The sequence below is a fragment of the Sceloporus undulatus genome, chromosome 3 (genome assembly GCF_019175285.1).
Source record: "Sceloporus undulatus isolate JIND9_A2432 ecotype Alabama chromosome 3, SceUnd_v1.1, whole genome shotgun sequence".
Taxonomy (NCBI): Eukaryota; Metazoa; Chordata; class Lepidosauria; order Squamata; family Phrynosomatidae; genus Sceloporus; species Sceloporus undulatus.
Genome location: NC_056524.1, coordinates 218,514,604 through 218,530,636, shown reverse-complemented (window position 1 = coordinate 218,530,636; position 16,033 = coordinate 218,514,604). Strand labels below are relative to the sequence as shown.

The window sequence follows — 16,033 nt, the reverse complement described above, 5'->3', positions numbered from 1 at the left end:
ATTGACACTGAATTTTTAGTATCCCAGAATATCATCCTACCACTATTCAAACAAAAATTCATCAGTGATACCTTCATTGGCCAACTGAAATGCACAATATACTTGCTGGAAGCTTCAAAAGCTTTATGGGCTTCTTCATCAGGCAAGATGCTACAAACCAAACAGGAAAAACAAAACAAAACAATTGGAGATGTTAGTCAGATGCCTACATGTCGTTTCCGTTTCCGTCCTTAGTAAAGATGTTATGATGGGGAGGATATCTTTTGCACGCGGGCTCCTCCTCCTTCTGGCCATGCGGCAATAGGGAGATTTTCAAAGTTCAGGAAATTTAAAGTGCATTTGCATCTCAACAGGGACCTATCTTTTGCAATCCAATATATATCCATTCCAGTGACATCACAGGCCTCTTTGTAGACAGAGAACAATTGATTTGTCAAGAAGGCTCCATGTTTTGCATAAGGAGCATTTTAGTGATGTAAAGGTAAAACATGCTACCACTATTCAGTTACAGATGGCTTCAGCATGTTATGTGCTTTCTTCTAAAAAGTAAAATTTCAAGCTTCATAAACACATGTTATATTTGCTTCCCTTTACAATCCTTCCAGAGCCTCTTCTCTCTCTTTCTGCTTTGGTAAGGAGCTAGCAAGCAGAACTAGCACTTATAGATTCATAGAGTTGGAAGATACCTCAAGGGCCATTCAGTCCAATCCCCTGCCATGCAGGAGCTCACAATCAAAGCACCCCTGACAGATGGCCATCCAGCCTCTGTTTAAAAACCTCCAAAGAAAGAGACTCCTCCACCCTCCCAAGGAGTGTGCTCCACTGACTAGTTTGGGGTGAAGAACAGGTTGATAGCTGTTTGCCAGGCAACGGACAGCACAAAAGGAGCAAAATCCAACCAACTGTGTTCTGCTGCACTAGACTAACAGAGCTACCCCTCTGGAAATCGTTTCAGTTAATAGGATGAGACATGATTACTAGTTTGAAATAATTATTAACACACATACAGAGCACAAGTTAAGAAGCCTGAGAGAAAATGAAACTACCACATTAATCTAGCCACTACTGGTGGCCTTCAGTCACTGTAGGTTTTAAAACAGTGAACTGATTTTCTCTATTTCTGCTGAGCTTCTTAGGCATCTTCATGTGTGCTCTGTAACCAAGGGAACTGTTTGTAGAAAGTACCTCACCATCAGAAAAATCAGCCCATGAATGATAGGTGAACATGAAAAGGAGGAAGCTAAATGACCATCGTCCTTTGAGCTGGTGATATGTGCGTGGGGATGAGGCTGCTGATTCTTGCATCTTCCTCAGACATTTTTGCTGCAGTCTAGTCTAGCTGCTGGCTACATTGCCTTGGGCCCAAATATCTGTACTGCTATTTGTCATTTCTGAAATTGCTCCTTCTGGCTGTTACTAGCAGTGTGCAATTCTTGCCGAGAGCAACTGGCTACTATCTGGGGCTGCTCTGTCTTTACTCCTTGCTTGCCTTGGCCTGTAAACCAAGAGGAAGGAAACAGAAGGGGGGTGTAAAGCAGGTGTGCTTACACTTGGTATAATTGGAAGTCCTGTTCCTGTTATTTTAAAAAACACAAAAGGTGCATTTCATTGCAGACAGGAGATCTAAAGAAAAATTGCCCCAGTAACATTCAAGTCTGAAACTGAATGCAAATGATATTCAATGGAAGTTCCTCCATCCTTTTTTTTTTAAAAAACAACAACAATTTCCCTTCCATGCTCTATGTTTTCCAATGTGGTTGCCAAGAGAAATCCTCACAGAAAGGGGGAGGGGGGAGAGAGAGAGAACAGAGTGTGTTGGGTTGCTGTCAGTTCACATATAAATCTCAACACTACTTCAGAATTCAAGCTGACAGTCCATTTTGGAAGAGAAGAAATGGTACTAAGAAATATACTCCAGATGCTTGGTGGCATTTCCAGTACCAATCCATTTTTGCTCAAAGCATTCTAAAGAAAACAGAAACATCCACATCCAAAACTTTTCAGGTAGTCCAAAAGTGTCTTCTGTTCATCTGTACAGAAATGCATCTGACAGGAATATCAGAGGATTGCAGAAGGAAAATTTCTACATTTTGTAAAACAAACAAACAAACACCAAACCCTGACAATATTCAGCCCATACAACTTTTGATTATAAATAATGTAGTCTTAGAGGTGGGAGAAGCGGATGCACTAAAATGAATAGTGTTTTTTATTAGATGCTCAAGGACTTTAAACTGTTCACCTAGTTCATGTTAAACCAACTCCAAAGGCTAAACTATAATAAAACTGTAAGGCACACAGCTAAAAACAGATGCTGAAAACAAAGATAATCTTTTAAAAAGTTATTCAACTATCAGTGTTACACAGCTGAAAATACATGAATCAGTTGTATTTCAGTGCAAACAGAGTAAAATAATAAATTGTCACTAAAACAATCTGTTTAAATGTTGCATTCAAGGTAAATCTAATTGTTTTCTGTTTGAGCTGTTGTAGAACTGAGTACTATCAAGTCGCAGGGCCATGAGATCTTTTTGAGTGCACTGGGCATCCTCTACAATAGATACACAAATCACCTCCCACTGCTGTCATCCTTGTCTTCAATGGATATTAGTCTTCTCTTATCCAATTCAAGCGTAGAACATTTATACTCTAAAATCAGGATTTTCTACTACTTTGCCTTAGCAGCTGGATTACTTAAAGCTTCTGAATTATCATTAAGCAGCTTGCAAACACAACATGAGTCAGCATTGTGATGAAGCTACAAATAATGCAAATTCAATATTTGGGAAGAATTTAGCTGAAGCACTGCTTCTAAGGCATTTTCTATGTTCTGATTTTTCACACACTCCCTCTCTCACACCCACACTCCACACTCCATGGAAAAAAAACCTTAACTGTGGGAAGAATTCATCTCTGTTTATACTAACCCCAAAATGGATATGCACAGAATTCAGATGTGACCCAGTACACTTCCCTCCCCACTTCTTTTCAACAACTATATCTAAAACTGGATTCAATTGGGCCTATACCATCCTTAGTGATGAACTACCATTCCTGTCTAGTATTAAGCACTTTACAGAATGAACACATATCTACATACAGCATGCCAGCACCAACAACAGACTTGCCACCTGCAAATCCGAGCTTCCATGGATGGCAAGCCCTGGCTTTTTCAAAGGGTGCACACACACGCAACTGTGACCATTAAAAAGAATGGGACTTAAGGTCCTACATTTTTTGCTGTCTGCAGGGGGATCTGGAACAGATCCTCCATGGATAGCAAGGGACTACTGTAAATGTAATTTTTTTACACATGTGTACACTCCCATATAACATATACAGAGATCACAATATGAAATCTAAAGAGCCTTGCCTGGTTCTCCTTGGCTTTGCCCTTTCACTCTTTGGCATTTAATAATATTGATGATGATGTTGATGATGATGATAGTAAGTTTATATCTTTCCCACCTCTACCCAAGGCTCATGGCAGGGTATAGCAGATTAAAATACAAAACACAATCAAACCCACATAAAATCGTATCTGTTCTGGCAGGTCATTCCACAGACTGGGGTCAGCTTTTGAAATGGTCCTCTGATATCTGAAGGCAAAAGCTTTCAATTTATAAAATGATACACTCATACATAAACAGCTGACCTACTTTCTCAAATGGCAGATTACCAATAACCATTTTTTGTGATGGTCCTTGTATGGAACAGTAGCATTACAGAAAAAGTATCAAAAATATATAATAGGACAGTGGGCCTATAATATTAGGTGTATTGTTCTACTGCAAATTTGAAACAAGAAATCTCAGCCGCTGCTCCCTTTGCACCCAGTCACCTTGGGAGCAGTAACTGTGCGGCTGGTTGAGCAGTGACCAATAACTTTTTCACTTGTGCCACCTTTGTGGCAAAGTCCAGTGTAGGCAAGAGGCTTCTCAGTCATTGCTCAACTGGTGACACAGTCACTGCTCCCAAGGTGACCAGGTGCAAAAGAAGAAGCTTCTCCCCAGTGAGGAAGGGCTCTAAATCCTTCTTCAGCGGGGCAGAGATGGGCACAGCAAATGTATGTGTAGGAGGCTTATAGAGGATACATGTTCTGGATTGGAGACTGGCACGGATGGGAAAAGTGAGAGCTTTTAATTACAGGAGCCAAGACAAAGGACTCTTTCCAAGAATTGACCCTGAATACTCCCCCCAGATAGACACATCTTCCCCACAAAGCTCAAGTACCATCAGGTACTGAAGAAGAAGAGCCCTCCCTCCGGTCCATCTGCCTTGGTCCAGGCCTCAGAGGGAGAGAAGAATGCTGGACCTGATTCCCTCCCCCCTCACCATTCCCTTCTCCTTTTGTGTCGTGTCTTTTAGATTGTAAGCCTGTGGGCAGGGAACTGTCTGTTATCCCCTATATTGTAAACCGCTCAGATTCCCAGTGATTGGGCGGTATATAAATAAGACCTATTATTATTATTATTATTATTATTATTATTATTATTATTATTATTATTATTATTATTATTATTATGTGTCTCCCCACCTACAGACATTGTTTCATCTGCTACCTCTTCCCTCAGTCTGCTAATGAAAGCCAGCCAAGCTCCAGCAAAGCTCACAAAGCTCAGGTAGGTTCCCAAATAGGAAAGCTCCTTTTTGCCACTGTTTCTCTCCCAGCACCATGTGCTCTAGCTCCTTGCTCCAGTCCGTCCCAAAAGAGTGTCATTTCAAGCCATAGAATCAATGCCCTGTGACCACGCCTCACACAGGTTTCCCAACTACCACTGCTACTGTTAACTCATGGCTAAGGGAGTGAGCTTGTGTGCACAGGCAAAAAGCAGGAGACACCATCACATGAAGCAATCAGCAAGCCTGCATCATGGTTTTAAGAGACCCTCAAAAGAGGTTTCATGCAACCCTTATCTCCACCACGGTCCTAAAGGCCACTGGTCCCCTTGTTTTTCTGGTGCACCAATACTGGACCCCCCCCCACTGTCCCATTTTTTCCGCACTGGCTTCTGCTGCTCCCCTTTTCCCTCACTGCCCTCATGGATCTTTCAGCTGTCAATTTTGGGAATCACTGTACTAGGACAAGACACAGTCATTTACCTTTCATTGCTCTAGAAATACACATGGTTCAATCAAAATTATCGCTATACAATATGGTAAGAACCACATCAAAAGATTTCCAAATAGCAGAAGTGTAGTATTTTTCACTCTGTGGAATATCAGCCTTATTTTGCAGCAGTGTTCCTTAGCTCCCACAGAAAAGAGGTTTCTCCAAATCTTACCTGTGCCAGAGATACTGGAGTTCCCTTCTTCAACTCTGAGGAAGTTTCACTTAGTTTTCCTCCTTTGTGATTTGCATTACATTTAAAACAAGTCCATCTTATCTGTCCCTTTGATTCAGTTCCACATTCTTTACTCATCAGACAAAGAGAGTGGTACAAATGGCCACAGCTGTTACAAAGACAAATTATACCAATGATATTGCACACAAGCACAACTAAATTCAATAATACATTTCCATTGTAAAAGTAGTTCTGAATACATCTACTAACCCAAATGTAACAGCATTAATAAGGGGAACAAACATTTTTAGAGATATTAAGTGCATTGTTCAACTGGAAGTGAGTCCTACTTTGTTCAGTGACACTTTCAGTCAGGTATGCCCAGAATTTCAACCTATGATAATAACATCAAAAGTAACAGATGTCCTTTCCTTTTATCCCACTACAATTACATGCAGTGCCCAAATCTTATTTCCAATATTCTATATAGGCCAGTGGTTTAGCTATCAAAAGAATTCAAATTCCTAGAGAGAAATTAGGCTAAACTATCTATAAAATAACCCCAGACTAAAAGTCACACAAGCTCTGAAGGGATATAACAATCAATAAATAATGCTTCCTCGGTAGTACAGCAAGGTATAAAACCTTCATATCTAATTTGAGGCATGAAAATCTCTATCCATGTTGCCTGATCCCAAAGCTAGTTTATGGCCAGTAAAATGCTAGGAATTTGAAGAGGCAGCAACCATAATCCAGGCCCCACATCATGTACAAATAATGTAGGAAGGATGAAATAAATAATAATTTAGAAGGCAAATAATTGAACAGAGAGTCCTGTTCCTTCCCTCCAATAGACAAAACTGTAAAATCTCTCTGTAGGCTAACATATGATGTGCTGGTCCATGAACCAACATATGATTACCTGAAATATTGAATTTATAATCAGACTTCAAAAGTAGTCATTCAGTGCTACCAACTTTCAGGAGTATCAGTGATTCTAGCAAGCATACTATGATTATTGAATGTTCTGTATCTTTTATTACCTTAAATCAAAGAACCAAATTATGGATCTTTGCATGAAGGGATCTATAAACTAGGTTCCACCTACTGTTCTTTCCTGCAATTATGGGTTTGGGTGGTAGTATTAAGTAGTTATTGTCTTGTCCTTCCAATAAAATGGGACAAAAGGAAAGGATAAAACCTAACTCACTGAAATAACAAAAGGTAAACAAAAGGTAAACAAAAAGAGTAAGGGTATAAATGTAAAACATATACGTGTGTGTGTGTGTGTAAGTTTATAACAATGATAATAAACTCTAAAATAATCAATTATTCAAATTTTCACTACACAGTCCACACTATAAATAGTATGAGAGAAGTCCCACAAGGCATAAATCATTTGTTGAAGGTAAAAAGATGGCCCAAAATCTCATCCAATTGTCCATTTAAACAGAAGCCAAATGCATTTTAACTAGCAGTTGTCCTCGGAAGCCAGTGTGAACCCTATTATGTTGACCAATATTTCCACCAAATAAAAGAGTTTAGAATCATACAAAATGATAATGCCTCGTCTCCTTCCCTCCCCACACTCTCTTATTGTGTTAAGTGATGGCACTGTTATTTTATATAAGTATTGTTTATACAATACTATACACTGGTATAGCCTTTTATTTGAAGGAAATATTGGACAATACAAGATTCACATTGGCCACTGAGGAAGACTGCTAGTTGAAATATGTCTGGTTTCTGTTAAAATAAAAATTGGATGAGACCTTGGGCCATATTTTTTCCTTCAGCAAATGATCCATGTTATATGGACCTTCTCCCATACTGCTAGCTTTTATGTCCTTTCTGCCAGGATCACTCACTGTTTATAGCTTCTTTCTTAGTTACCTGAATACTATGATTTGGTCAGCAGTCTCTTGTCTTCTCTTGTATTGCTGCAGACAAATACAGCAGTAATCTTGCTTGGGATTGAGCCCTCTAGTCACAGATGCTTTTAAATTACGTAAAGACCAATGGAGGTCATGGTTGAGTAGGTTGGTTGTTGTCTCCAAAAGAGTCTAGTCAAGCAAAAAGAAGGATACAATAAAGACATCACTCAATCTATTAAGAATGCTACTTACATTCTGCATGTGGCAAAGCATCTCATCAAGGAGATTAACTAAGAGCAGAAATGACATGTCTAGACACACACTCTATATGCTGTTCTTGTATTCTGGCAGTTTCAGCATTTACCGTAATCTATTTTACATATGTGATATATTTTCTGCAATGTCAAGTGTCATCTATTGCCATCTTATTACAGTTTTCTTTAGTTACATCCTTTTGCAAATAATAACTGCTATACCATCATCCATCTCTATTCCATTAGCTTTAAAAAGTGATTCTGTTTTTTAAAATAGTCAAACTGAATATTCATTGTAGCATATTATCTATAATGTTTATTTCAAAAACTTCAAATCTCCTTAAATAACCATGCAACTCTAAATATTCAGCTTTTATAAATTATGCTAGCTAACACACATACTTGCCATGCTAATTCCTTGTTCAATTATTTTCTATCTCAATTACTTGCATCTGCTAACTAGTAAAAAAATCTCAACACTATACTTGAAACTCTCTTACATTCTTTATATTCGTAATTACATTCCTTGATGAGTTATGTCTATTGTTATATGCATGCTTACACAAGTCTAGGGTATCTCTAGATCAAACCCAACAATATTATTATAAAAACTGATTATGTTAAGGATAGTGGAAGTAGTGTAGTAGAAATGTAAAACAAACAAAACACATCACAAAATTGGAAGATGGGGAAAAACATGGTGTGAGTCTTTTTGCAAATAATGCTTGAGCCTGAACTGATACTATATTTATTTAATTAAACAGTCATTTCCTAAATAAACAGGAACACTTTTGTAGATAGTTACTAATTCAGAAATTCTGCTTGCTAAACTGCAGATGAATCATCAAAACCCTATCTCATTAAAAAATGAAATCAGTTTATGAAAGCTGCTCTCAGAATTTATCTTAATATATATGTTGGTACTAGAAAAGTGAAAACCTGTGATTCAATATATTAGAAGTGAACTGGGTATTTAAAAGAAAGTTCTGTTGTTATGGAACTATAATAGTTTATAAAAACAACAAGGAATCTTGTGGGACCTTTTAAGACTCTTAACTTCATAGAGCATGAGGCTAATGCAGTACCACTCTGCAAAAGATTTACATTATAGCAGAATTTTGAAAAACAATCAACTGAGTTAGTTTAAGGGCAGATAGAAAATATACTTTTCAGTTTGTAGTTACTGAATTGTGCAGTGCATACATGTACATGCCCTTGCCACAATAGAGAAGTTGTTGTTATTCTATTATTGTTTTTGTTGTTGTTATTATTTCTACATGTATTATTATAGCTCAGCTTCTTTCAATGAATTGATTAGATGCAGCTAATTATCTCAACACTAACCTAGCTAAGGTCTCTCCTTAGTTTCCCAAGTGAAGCCAATCTGACATTACCAGTGCCACAAGTGTCATACACATCTTGGCTGGCATCTAGCTTTAGGTCTTTGGACTTGCTAACTGTCTCAACAACTATCTTTATTCCAAAAATGGGGTCCAGAATTACTATCAGAAAACAGTAATGTGGTTTGTCAGTACCCTGTGTGTGCATGCATATGTTGGAAAGAAGTATATTAGATGGTTAGTTAGTTTTAATGTTTCATGTGTTTTGTCTAAGCACTCCCCCTTTTAGTGGTGGTGGTGTATTTGCCAGTGTGCATGTTTCTCTAAGCACAAGGGGTCATTATCCAACCTCTGCTTGTTTCTCAGGGCTTCATTGATTTGCCTTCTGTGTTATGGATGCTTGAGCAGAAATATGTGGTTTCAAAAGGATGATTTCATGTTTTGAAGCTCAGATTCTAACTTTGCTTTCAACTTTGGTTCCTGAGCAAGTTACTTTCTTTTAGCCTCACCTGTTTGCCTTCATGAAAATATGTGTGTTGTGACTGACCCTGTTTACCATGGGAGTCATTTTGTGGTTCGGTAAGAGCACTCACACTATTATATTAAAATTCTAAATGGCTTTAAAAGGTCCTTCCCAGCCGCAACATAGAGATACAAGTGAACAAATCAGTAAGAACACTTGACAGATTTATGATTAAGACTACTTTGAAAAACACACTGGTGGAGAAACACAAGCAACAAAACAAAGTGCAAGAAAAAAAATAATGGCAAACATCAAATGTTAGGAACAAACACATAATACTTATCAATATTATTTTATAAAACATTTTACAGTATTAAAAATGTTTAAGATATGTTAGCTTAATAATCCTTACAAGAGGCTATCAAAGTAGGTTAAGTGTTATTTTTGTTGATGGGGGATGGGGGCAGGGAGATAGGAAAATCTGAGGCTGTTAGGAATCCCTGGGGAGTTCACGGCTGGAAGAAAGTTTTGAATTGGATTTCTTTACATTTTCAACCAGTAAACTGTAACAGTTCTGTATACAACATGAAGAGCAAACAGGCTGGGTTTTCACACAAATGAGAAAGCCTTGAAAATTATAGTACAGCACAAGATTAAACATCTCAGCATAAATGATATTACAGCCTATAAACAAGCAAACCCTGAAACAACAAATTTACATGCTATTTTAGTTGCATAAACAGAAATGTCAGGTACCACACACTACTGTATTGGATGAGCTTCTGTTAGTGTATTATTTCTGATCTGGACTACTGAATATTTGTGTCCTTCACAAAATTTTAGGTATTATGGTGTCTAAACTCTCTGAACAAATGAACAACATCTGAACAACACCTCAACAGAATTTACAGAAAATGTAAGAAATAGATTTGCATTATAAAGCACTATCAAACAAGACCCAAAGGATGAGCAGAAACCAAGGGCATAAAGAAAAGGGCAAAACACACTATAAATGGCCAAAAAGAAAGAGAAGAAACAATGGATAACAGATGAAACACTTCAAGTAAAGGAAAGAAGAGAGGCAAAAAGGGTAGATAGGAACAAAACCAGAACCATGAATGAAACTGTACAAGGACTAGTACACAAGAATAAAGAGAATTATTACAATGAACAATGCAGAGACATAAAAGACAACAAAAAAGGAAGAATGAGAGACCTCTTCCATAAGATCCAGGAATTCAAATATAAGTTCAAACTAAGGGCCAGGATGCTATATGACAAGAAAAAGAACATACTACATGATCAAGGAGAAATAAAAAAGATGTTGGATGCAATAGACAGAAGAGTTATATGAAAGAGATGAAAAATGAATGATATGGAAGGAGGAACCATATGAAGCTGAAGCCCAAGTTCTTGAAAATGAGGTAGAAGCTGCAATAAGAGAAACTGGGAAGAATAAATCACCAAGAAGATATGATATTCCAATTGAATTGCTACAATCCACACAAACAGAACCAACCATAGTGTTAACTAAAATATGCCAACAAATATGGAAAACAAAATGGTGACCAACAGTTTGGAATGATCAATATATATCCCCATCCACAAAAAAAGAGACACAAAAGCAACTTACTAGATCATAACATTAATTTCCCACGCAAGCAAAATTATGCTCAAAATTTTGCAGTACAGATTCAAATGATATATGGAGAGAGAAATCCCTGAGGTCCAAGCAGGGTTTAGGAAAGGAAGGGGCACTAGGGACCACACTGCAAATATATGATGATTAATGGAGCACACCAAAGAATTCTAGAACAGAAAATCAGTATGAGCTTCATAGCCTATAGCAAATCATCTGACTGCATAAATCATGAAAAACTATGGATGGCACTTGAAGTCATGGGAGTGCCATCATATTTGATAGTCCTGATGAGAATTCTGTATTTAGGACAAGGAGCTACTGTTAGAACAGAACATAAAGAAACAGAATAGTTCCCAATTGGCAAAGGGGTCAGGCAAAGCTGCTTTCTATCACCCTATTTGTTCAACTTGTATGCAGAGAATATCATGAGAAAAACAGGTTTAGAATCCGAAGGAGGAGGTGTTATGCAATACCTCTGGCACAATAGGGCCAACTGTCCATTCACAAGACTTCTTTTTGGCTTTCTCTCAACCAAATAGGCCTCCTTATTTGCTCACTTGATCCTATCACTGGATATTACAATCCTACCACTGGAATTTATTTATTTATTTATTAGAGTACTTATATCCCATCCTTCAGCCCTAAAGGCTATCAAAGCAGCTTATTATTATTATTATTAACCTTTATTTATAAAGCGCTGGAAATTTACACAGCGCTGTACATACAATCTTTTTAATTGGACGGTTCCCTGCCCTAAGGCTTACAATCTAAAAAGACACGACACAAAAGGAGAAGGGGAAGGGGATGAGGGCCAACAATTCTTCTCTACCTCCGAGGCCTGGATCAGGGGAGATGGACTGGAGGGAGGACATAGCAATACAGGAAATGATTCAATAAAACAGGCAACAAAGGAACATCAAAGAGCAAGTGACAATTATGCAATGCCTGGGAACGCTTCTCTGAACAGGATGGTCTTCAACTCCGTTTTGAAGCTGGTTAAAGAAGTGATGGCTCTTGCTCGTGGGGGAAGAAAGTTCCAGGAGTGAGGGGCAGCGAGTGAAAAGGGGCGAATTCGAGATGGGGCAGAGGAAATCATGGGCTGGGACAGCAGACCTTGACTACCAGAACGGAGGGCCCTAGTGGGAAGGTGAGGAGAAAGAAGGTCTGAAAAGTAAGGAGGGGCCAGTCCATGGAGGGCTTTAAATGTCGACAGCAGGAGCTTGTACTGAATGTGGAAAGGAAGGGGGAGCCAGTGAAGAGATGCCAGCACAGGAGAGATGTGGTCAGAGCGGTGGGCGGATGTGATAATGTGTGCAGCTGAATGCTGGACAGAAATTAAAGAACGGAGGTGAGAAAGAGGAAGCCCAGCCAGGAGAACATTACAGTAATCAAGTCGTGAGACCACAAGGGCATGGACCAGGATCTTGGCAGAAGAGGCAGAGAGATAAGGTCGGATTTTGGCAATATTGTATAGTAAGAATTGGCAAGCCTTGGCTGTGGTCTGGATCTGCGGGATACACGACAGAGAAGAATCAGATAAAACCAAGACTGTGGGCTTGCTGGACTGGTTGAATAGAAATGTTGTCAACAGAGACAGAAAAGGAGTGTTGAAGGGCGGACTTAGGAGGAAAGACAAGAAGCTCTGTCTTGGACATGTTGAGCTTCAAACGCCGATGGCGCATCCACTGCGAGACAGCTGCAAGACAGGACGAGACTTGCTGTTCAAGCCTTGGAGAAAGGTCAGGGGTGGAAAGATACAGCTGGGTGTCATCAGCATACAGATGGTAGGAGAAACCAAAAGAGCTAATGAGTTTACCTAAGGACAGTGTGTAGAGAGAAAACAGAAGAGGACCCAGAACAGAGCCCTGGGGCACTCCAACAGATAAGGGAACAGGAGAAGAAGTCTGACCGCCTGCAACCACTGCAAAAGATCTGCCAGACAAATAAGATCTAAACCAGTCGAGAACAGAGTCTGAGAACCCAAGGTCAGAGAGTATGTCAACTAGGAGACAGTGATCAACGGTGTCAAAGGCTGCAGACAAATCGAGAAGGATGAGAACAGAGTAAAGGCCATTAGCCTTGGCCTGTAAAAGGTCATTCGAGATCTTGGTGAGAGCTGTCTCTGTAGAATGCCTTGGGTGGAAACCAGACCGAAAGGGATCGAGGATGGAGTTGGCTTCAAGAAACTCAAGACAGCGAGAATAAACAACCCGTTCCAAAACTTTAGAAAGAAAGGGAAGAAGAGAAATTGGACAATAGCTAGACAAAGAGGAGGGGTCAAGAGAAGGTTTTTTCAGAATTGGGGAAATGAGAGCATGTTTGAAGTCCGACGGGAAGGAGCCTGTAGAGAGAGAGAGATTGAAGATATGGAGAAGCGAGGGCAGAAAGGAGGGAGCTATATAGAAGCTTACAATTATTATTTTTAATTAGATGGTTCCCTGCCCTCAGGATCATTCACTTCCACTATTAGATCCCACTGCACGGCACAAAAAGTATTATATATGCATAGATAGCAGTGTGTTAATTTCACAGAATTTTTATTTTATTTTATACCATCTTTATTCTATCTATCCTATATTTATTTATTTTTGTATTCATGTCTTTATTATATTCTTCCATTTTTCATTACATTGTTGTTGTGTCTTTCCACTTGCTAGCAAGGATAACTGGCCATTATTGCTAACTCGTGGACCTTTATTTTCCATTCTTTAATAGTGGGTCCTTTTCCGTATTTCCAATATCTCACATAGATTATGCGGGCCGCCGTTAACATATAAATTAGTTTACTGTTATCTTCCTGATTCATATTCATATTTGCTGTCTCTGTCTATTCTTAATAAGAATAGTTCCGGTGTTAGAGGTAGGTTCTTTTGCATACTTTTTTCAATTCTCTTATGTATATTTTTCCAGATTTTTTTACTACTCTGCACTGCCACCACATATGGTACAGTGATCCTATCTTTTTTTAATACTTCCAACAGTGATTCTCATTTCTTCTCTTAATTCTTGCTAGTTTAGATGGTGTTCTAGTGTATCTAGTTCTTTAAATAAAATAAATAATTTATCTATTTCTGCAAACTCAAATAACTTCACAATCTAGTCTTCAGTCAACGGGCTCCCTGTATTTCCCCACGTCTGAGCAAATAGTAATCTTGCTGCTGTAATCATATGTTCTAGAATTTTTTCATGTTGTTGTTTTATCTGGTCGTCCATCAACCCCAATAAAAAAAATTCTGGCTGAAATTCTATTTTTGTCTTGAGAATTTTCTAAATCATCTCATGAATCTGCCACCAAAACATCTTTGCTTTAGCACAAGTCTGCCACACATAAGTCCCTTCTTTTGACTCACACTTCCAACACACATATCTGACCCTTTATACATTTTATTTCGGAAAGTGAATAAAGTTTTTTTTTTAAAGAGTGGGATTCTTTTTTGCAATTCTGTGATGAAAGAGGTGAGAAAATGACATTTGCAGGCTTTGAAAATTAGTTTTACTTTTGTTAGAAAAATACTAGAAGTATACAGTATATCTATTTAGGGTTTTTTTTGGGGGGGAGTGAATTTGAATATACAGTTGTCCCTCCATTGTTGCAGGGGATCCGTTCCGAACACCCCCCCCCATGAAAACGGAGACTTGTGCATATTCAAGCCTCATAGGCTTGAATGGGGCACCCCCATGTGCGCACCACTGGAAATAGCAGAGGTCGCCCCTCTGAGGGTTTTCGAGGGTGTGGATCCCAGATCCGCGAGTTAGGAGGGACGACTGTACATTTAATAATATCAGTAAGAAAGAGTACGGTCAACTTTTAATATTGTGTGTGTGTGTTTTGGTGTAGTTTAGTTTAGGGGTTAGTTTAACAGAAGTAGTAAGGTTTTTTTATGTATGATTATATAATTATTGTTTTGGTGGTTGATGTATTTTTTATATGTATCTTATTTTATGTTTAATAAAAATTACTAGGGAAAAAAAAGGATAGACCTAGTTTTAACAAACTAGACACAGGAATGCTGCTCTTGCTGATACTCCTCCTCCTCCCTTCTCTATGTTTACAGAGAACAGAGGCCCAGAAACCCATTACTTTCCACTCATACATGAGTAGGTTAGCATGGTGGAGGGACACTTAGATGCTGGAGGGACAATTTTTTGTTACTATTTGCTAGTATTACAAAGAACAGCCTGCAAGAGACAATAGGAGGTTAAACAGGGATATAACAGCAAACATGCATAGCTATTTAGATGTAAAACAACAACAAAACAGATCATAGAAAGGCTTTGAATAGGTATAATCACCTTCTTTTACTGGTTATGGCTTATTTAACAATAAGATTACTAGTGAAAGGCAGTACAAGATATATGTGGCCCCCATTACTCTCATTTTAATCTACATTTATCCTTTGTTAGAGCTTCTTAAAGTAATAGGAGTGTGGACTTAACATGCAGTCAAACCGACAGCGACACAGTCAGCAAGAGCAATAGGAACATGCAATTACAGCAGAAATAGTGCACTATCAGCATTTTTCTATTTTACATCAATCATTCCCTCCTATTTCTAATATTCAAAGATAGGTACCAAAGAGGAACATATCAGCATGCTTGGGGTACTTTAGTGTCTGCAGAAGTGTGAAACATTTGGAAGTGAGGAACCCAAAAAAATGCCCACTGAGGACTGAGAAAGCTGGAATGCTGTGTGTTTACTGGAAGAAAGCAGACCAGAAAACAGGGAAAAGGGAGGCAAATGGAAGAGAAGAAGATATGACTGGCTTGCTGGATTATCAGACAGTTGCATTCCATGCTGACATATTTTCTGTCAGATCCTGTTTGTATTTATAAACTATAAAAATGTTCTAAGTGTATAAAAATGCCCATTAAATGCCAATATGATTACTTCTTCCACATAGTATCTGGAGAAAATGTAAAATTAACAGTACAAAAAATGCAACACAAAGAGAGAGATTTGGAGCAATTCAGTGTCAAATGTTGAAGAACAAACAACTGTGACAGAACGGGGGGGGGGGGGGGGGGGCTGGAGGCCTTAAATGGTTCACCACAAGACTTTTCAAAGAATATCTTTTGTGCAGGTTTTCTGCTGCTCACAGCCCGAAATAATTGCTGCTTTGGCAGCACTCCAGAATTAACTCCTTTGTAGATCTGATCAGCTGCTACTTCTGTGCC

At 38.6% G+C, this 16,033-nt stretch overlaps 1 protein-coding gene across 6 annotated transcripts in view; it reads right to left on the bottom strand.

Annotated features, from left to right (window-relative positions):
* Positions 1–16,033, bottom strand: part of VPS8 (VPS8 subunit of CORVET complex) — a 132,846-nt gene that overhangs the window by 17,210 nt on the left and 99,603 nt on the right. For all 6 annotated transcript variants that reach the window (XR_006102899.1, XM_042457865.1, XM_042457864.1 and 3 more), the window contains 2 exons: positions 7,179–7,348; positions 5,286–5,454 (listed from right to left, as the gene is read on the bottom strand). Coding sequence is in view for 5 of the 6 variants with exons in the window: in XM_042457865.1 (XP_042313799.1) it covers positions 5,286–5,454; positions 7,179–7,348 (339 nt within the window). In the remaining variant the exon portion in view is untranslated. The remainder of the gene's footprint in view (positions 1–5,285; positions 5,455–7,178; positions 7,349–16,033) is intronic.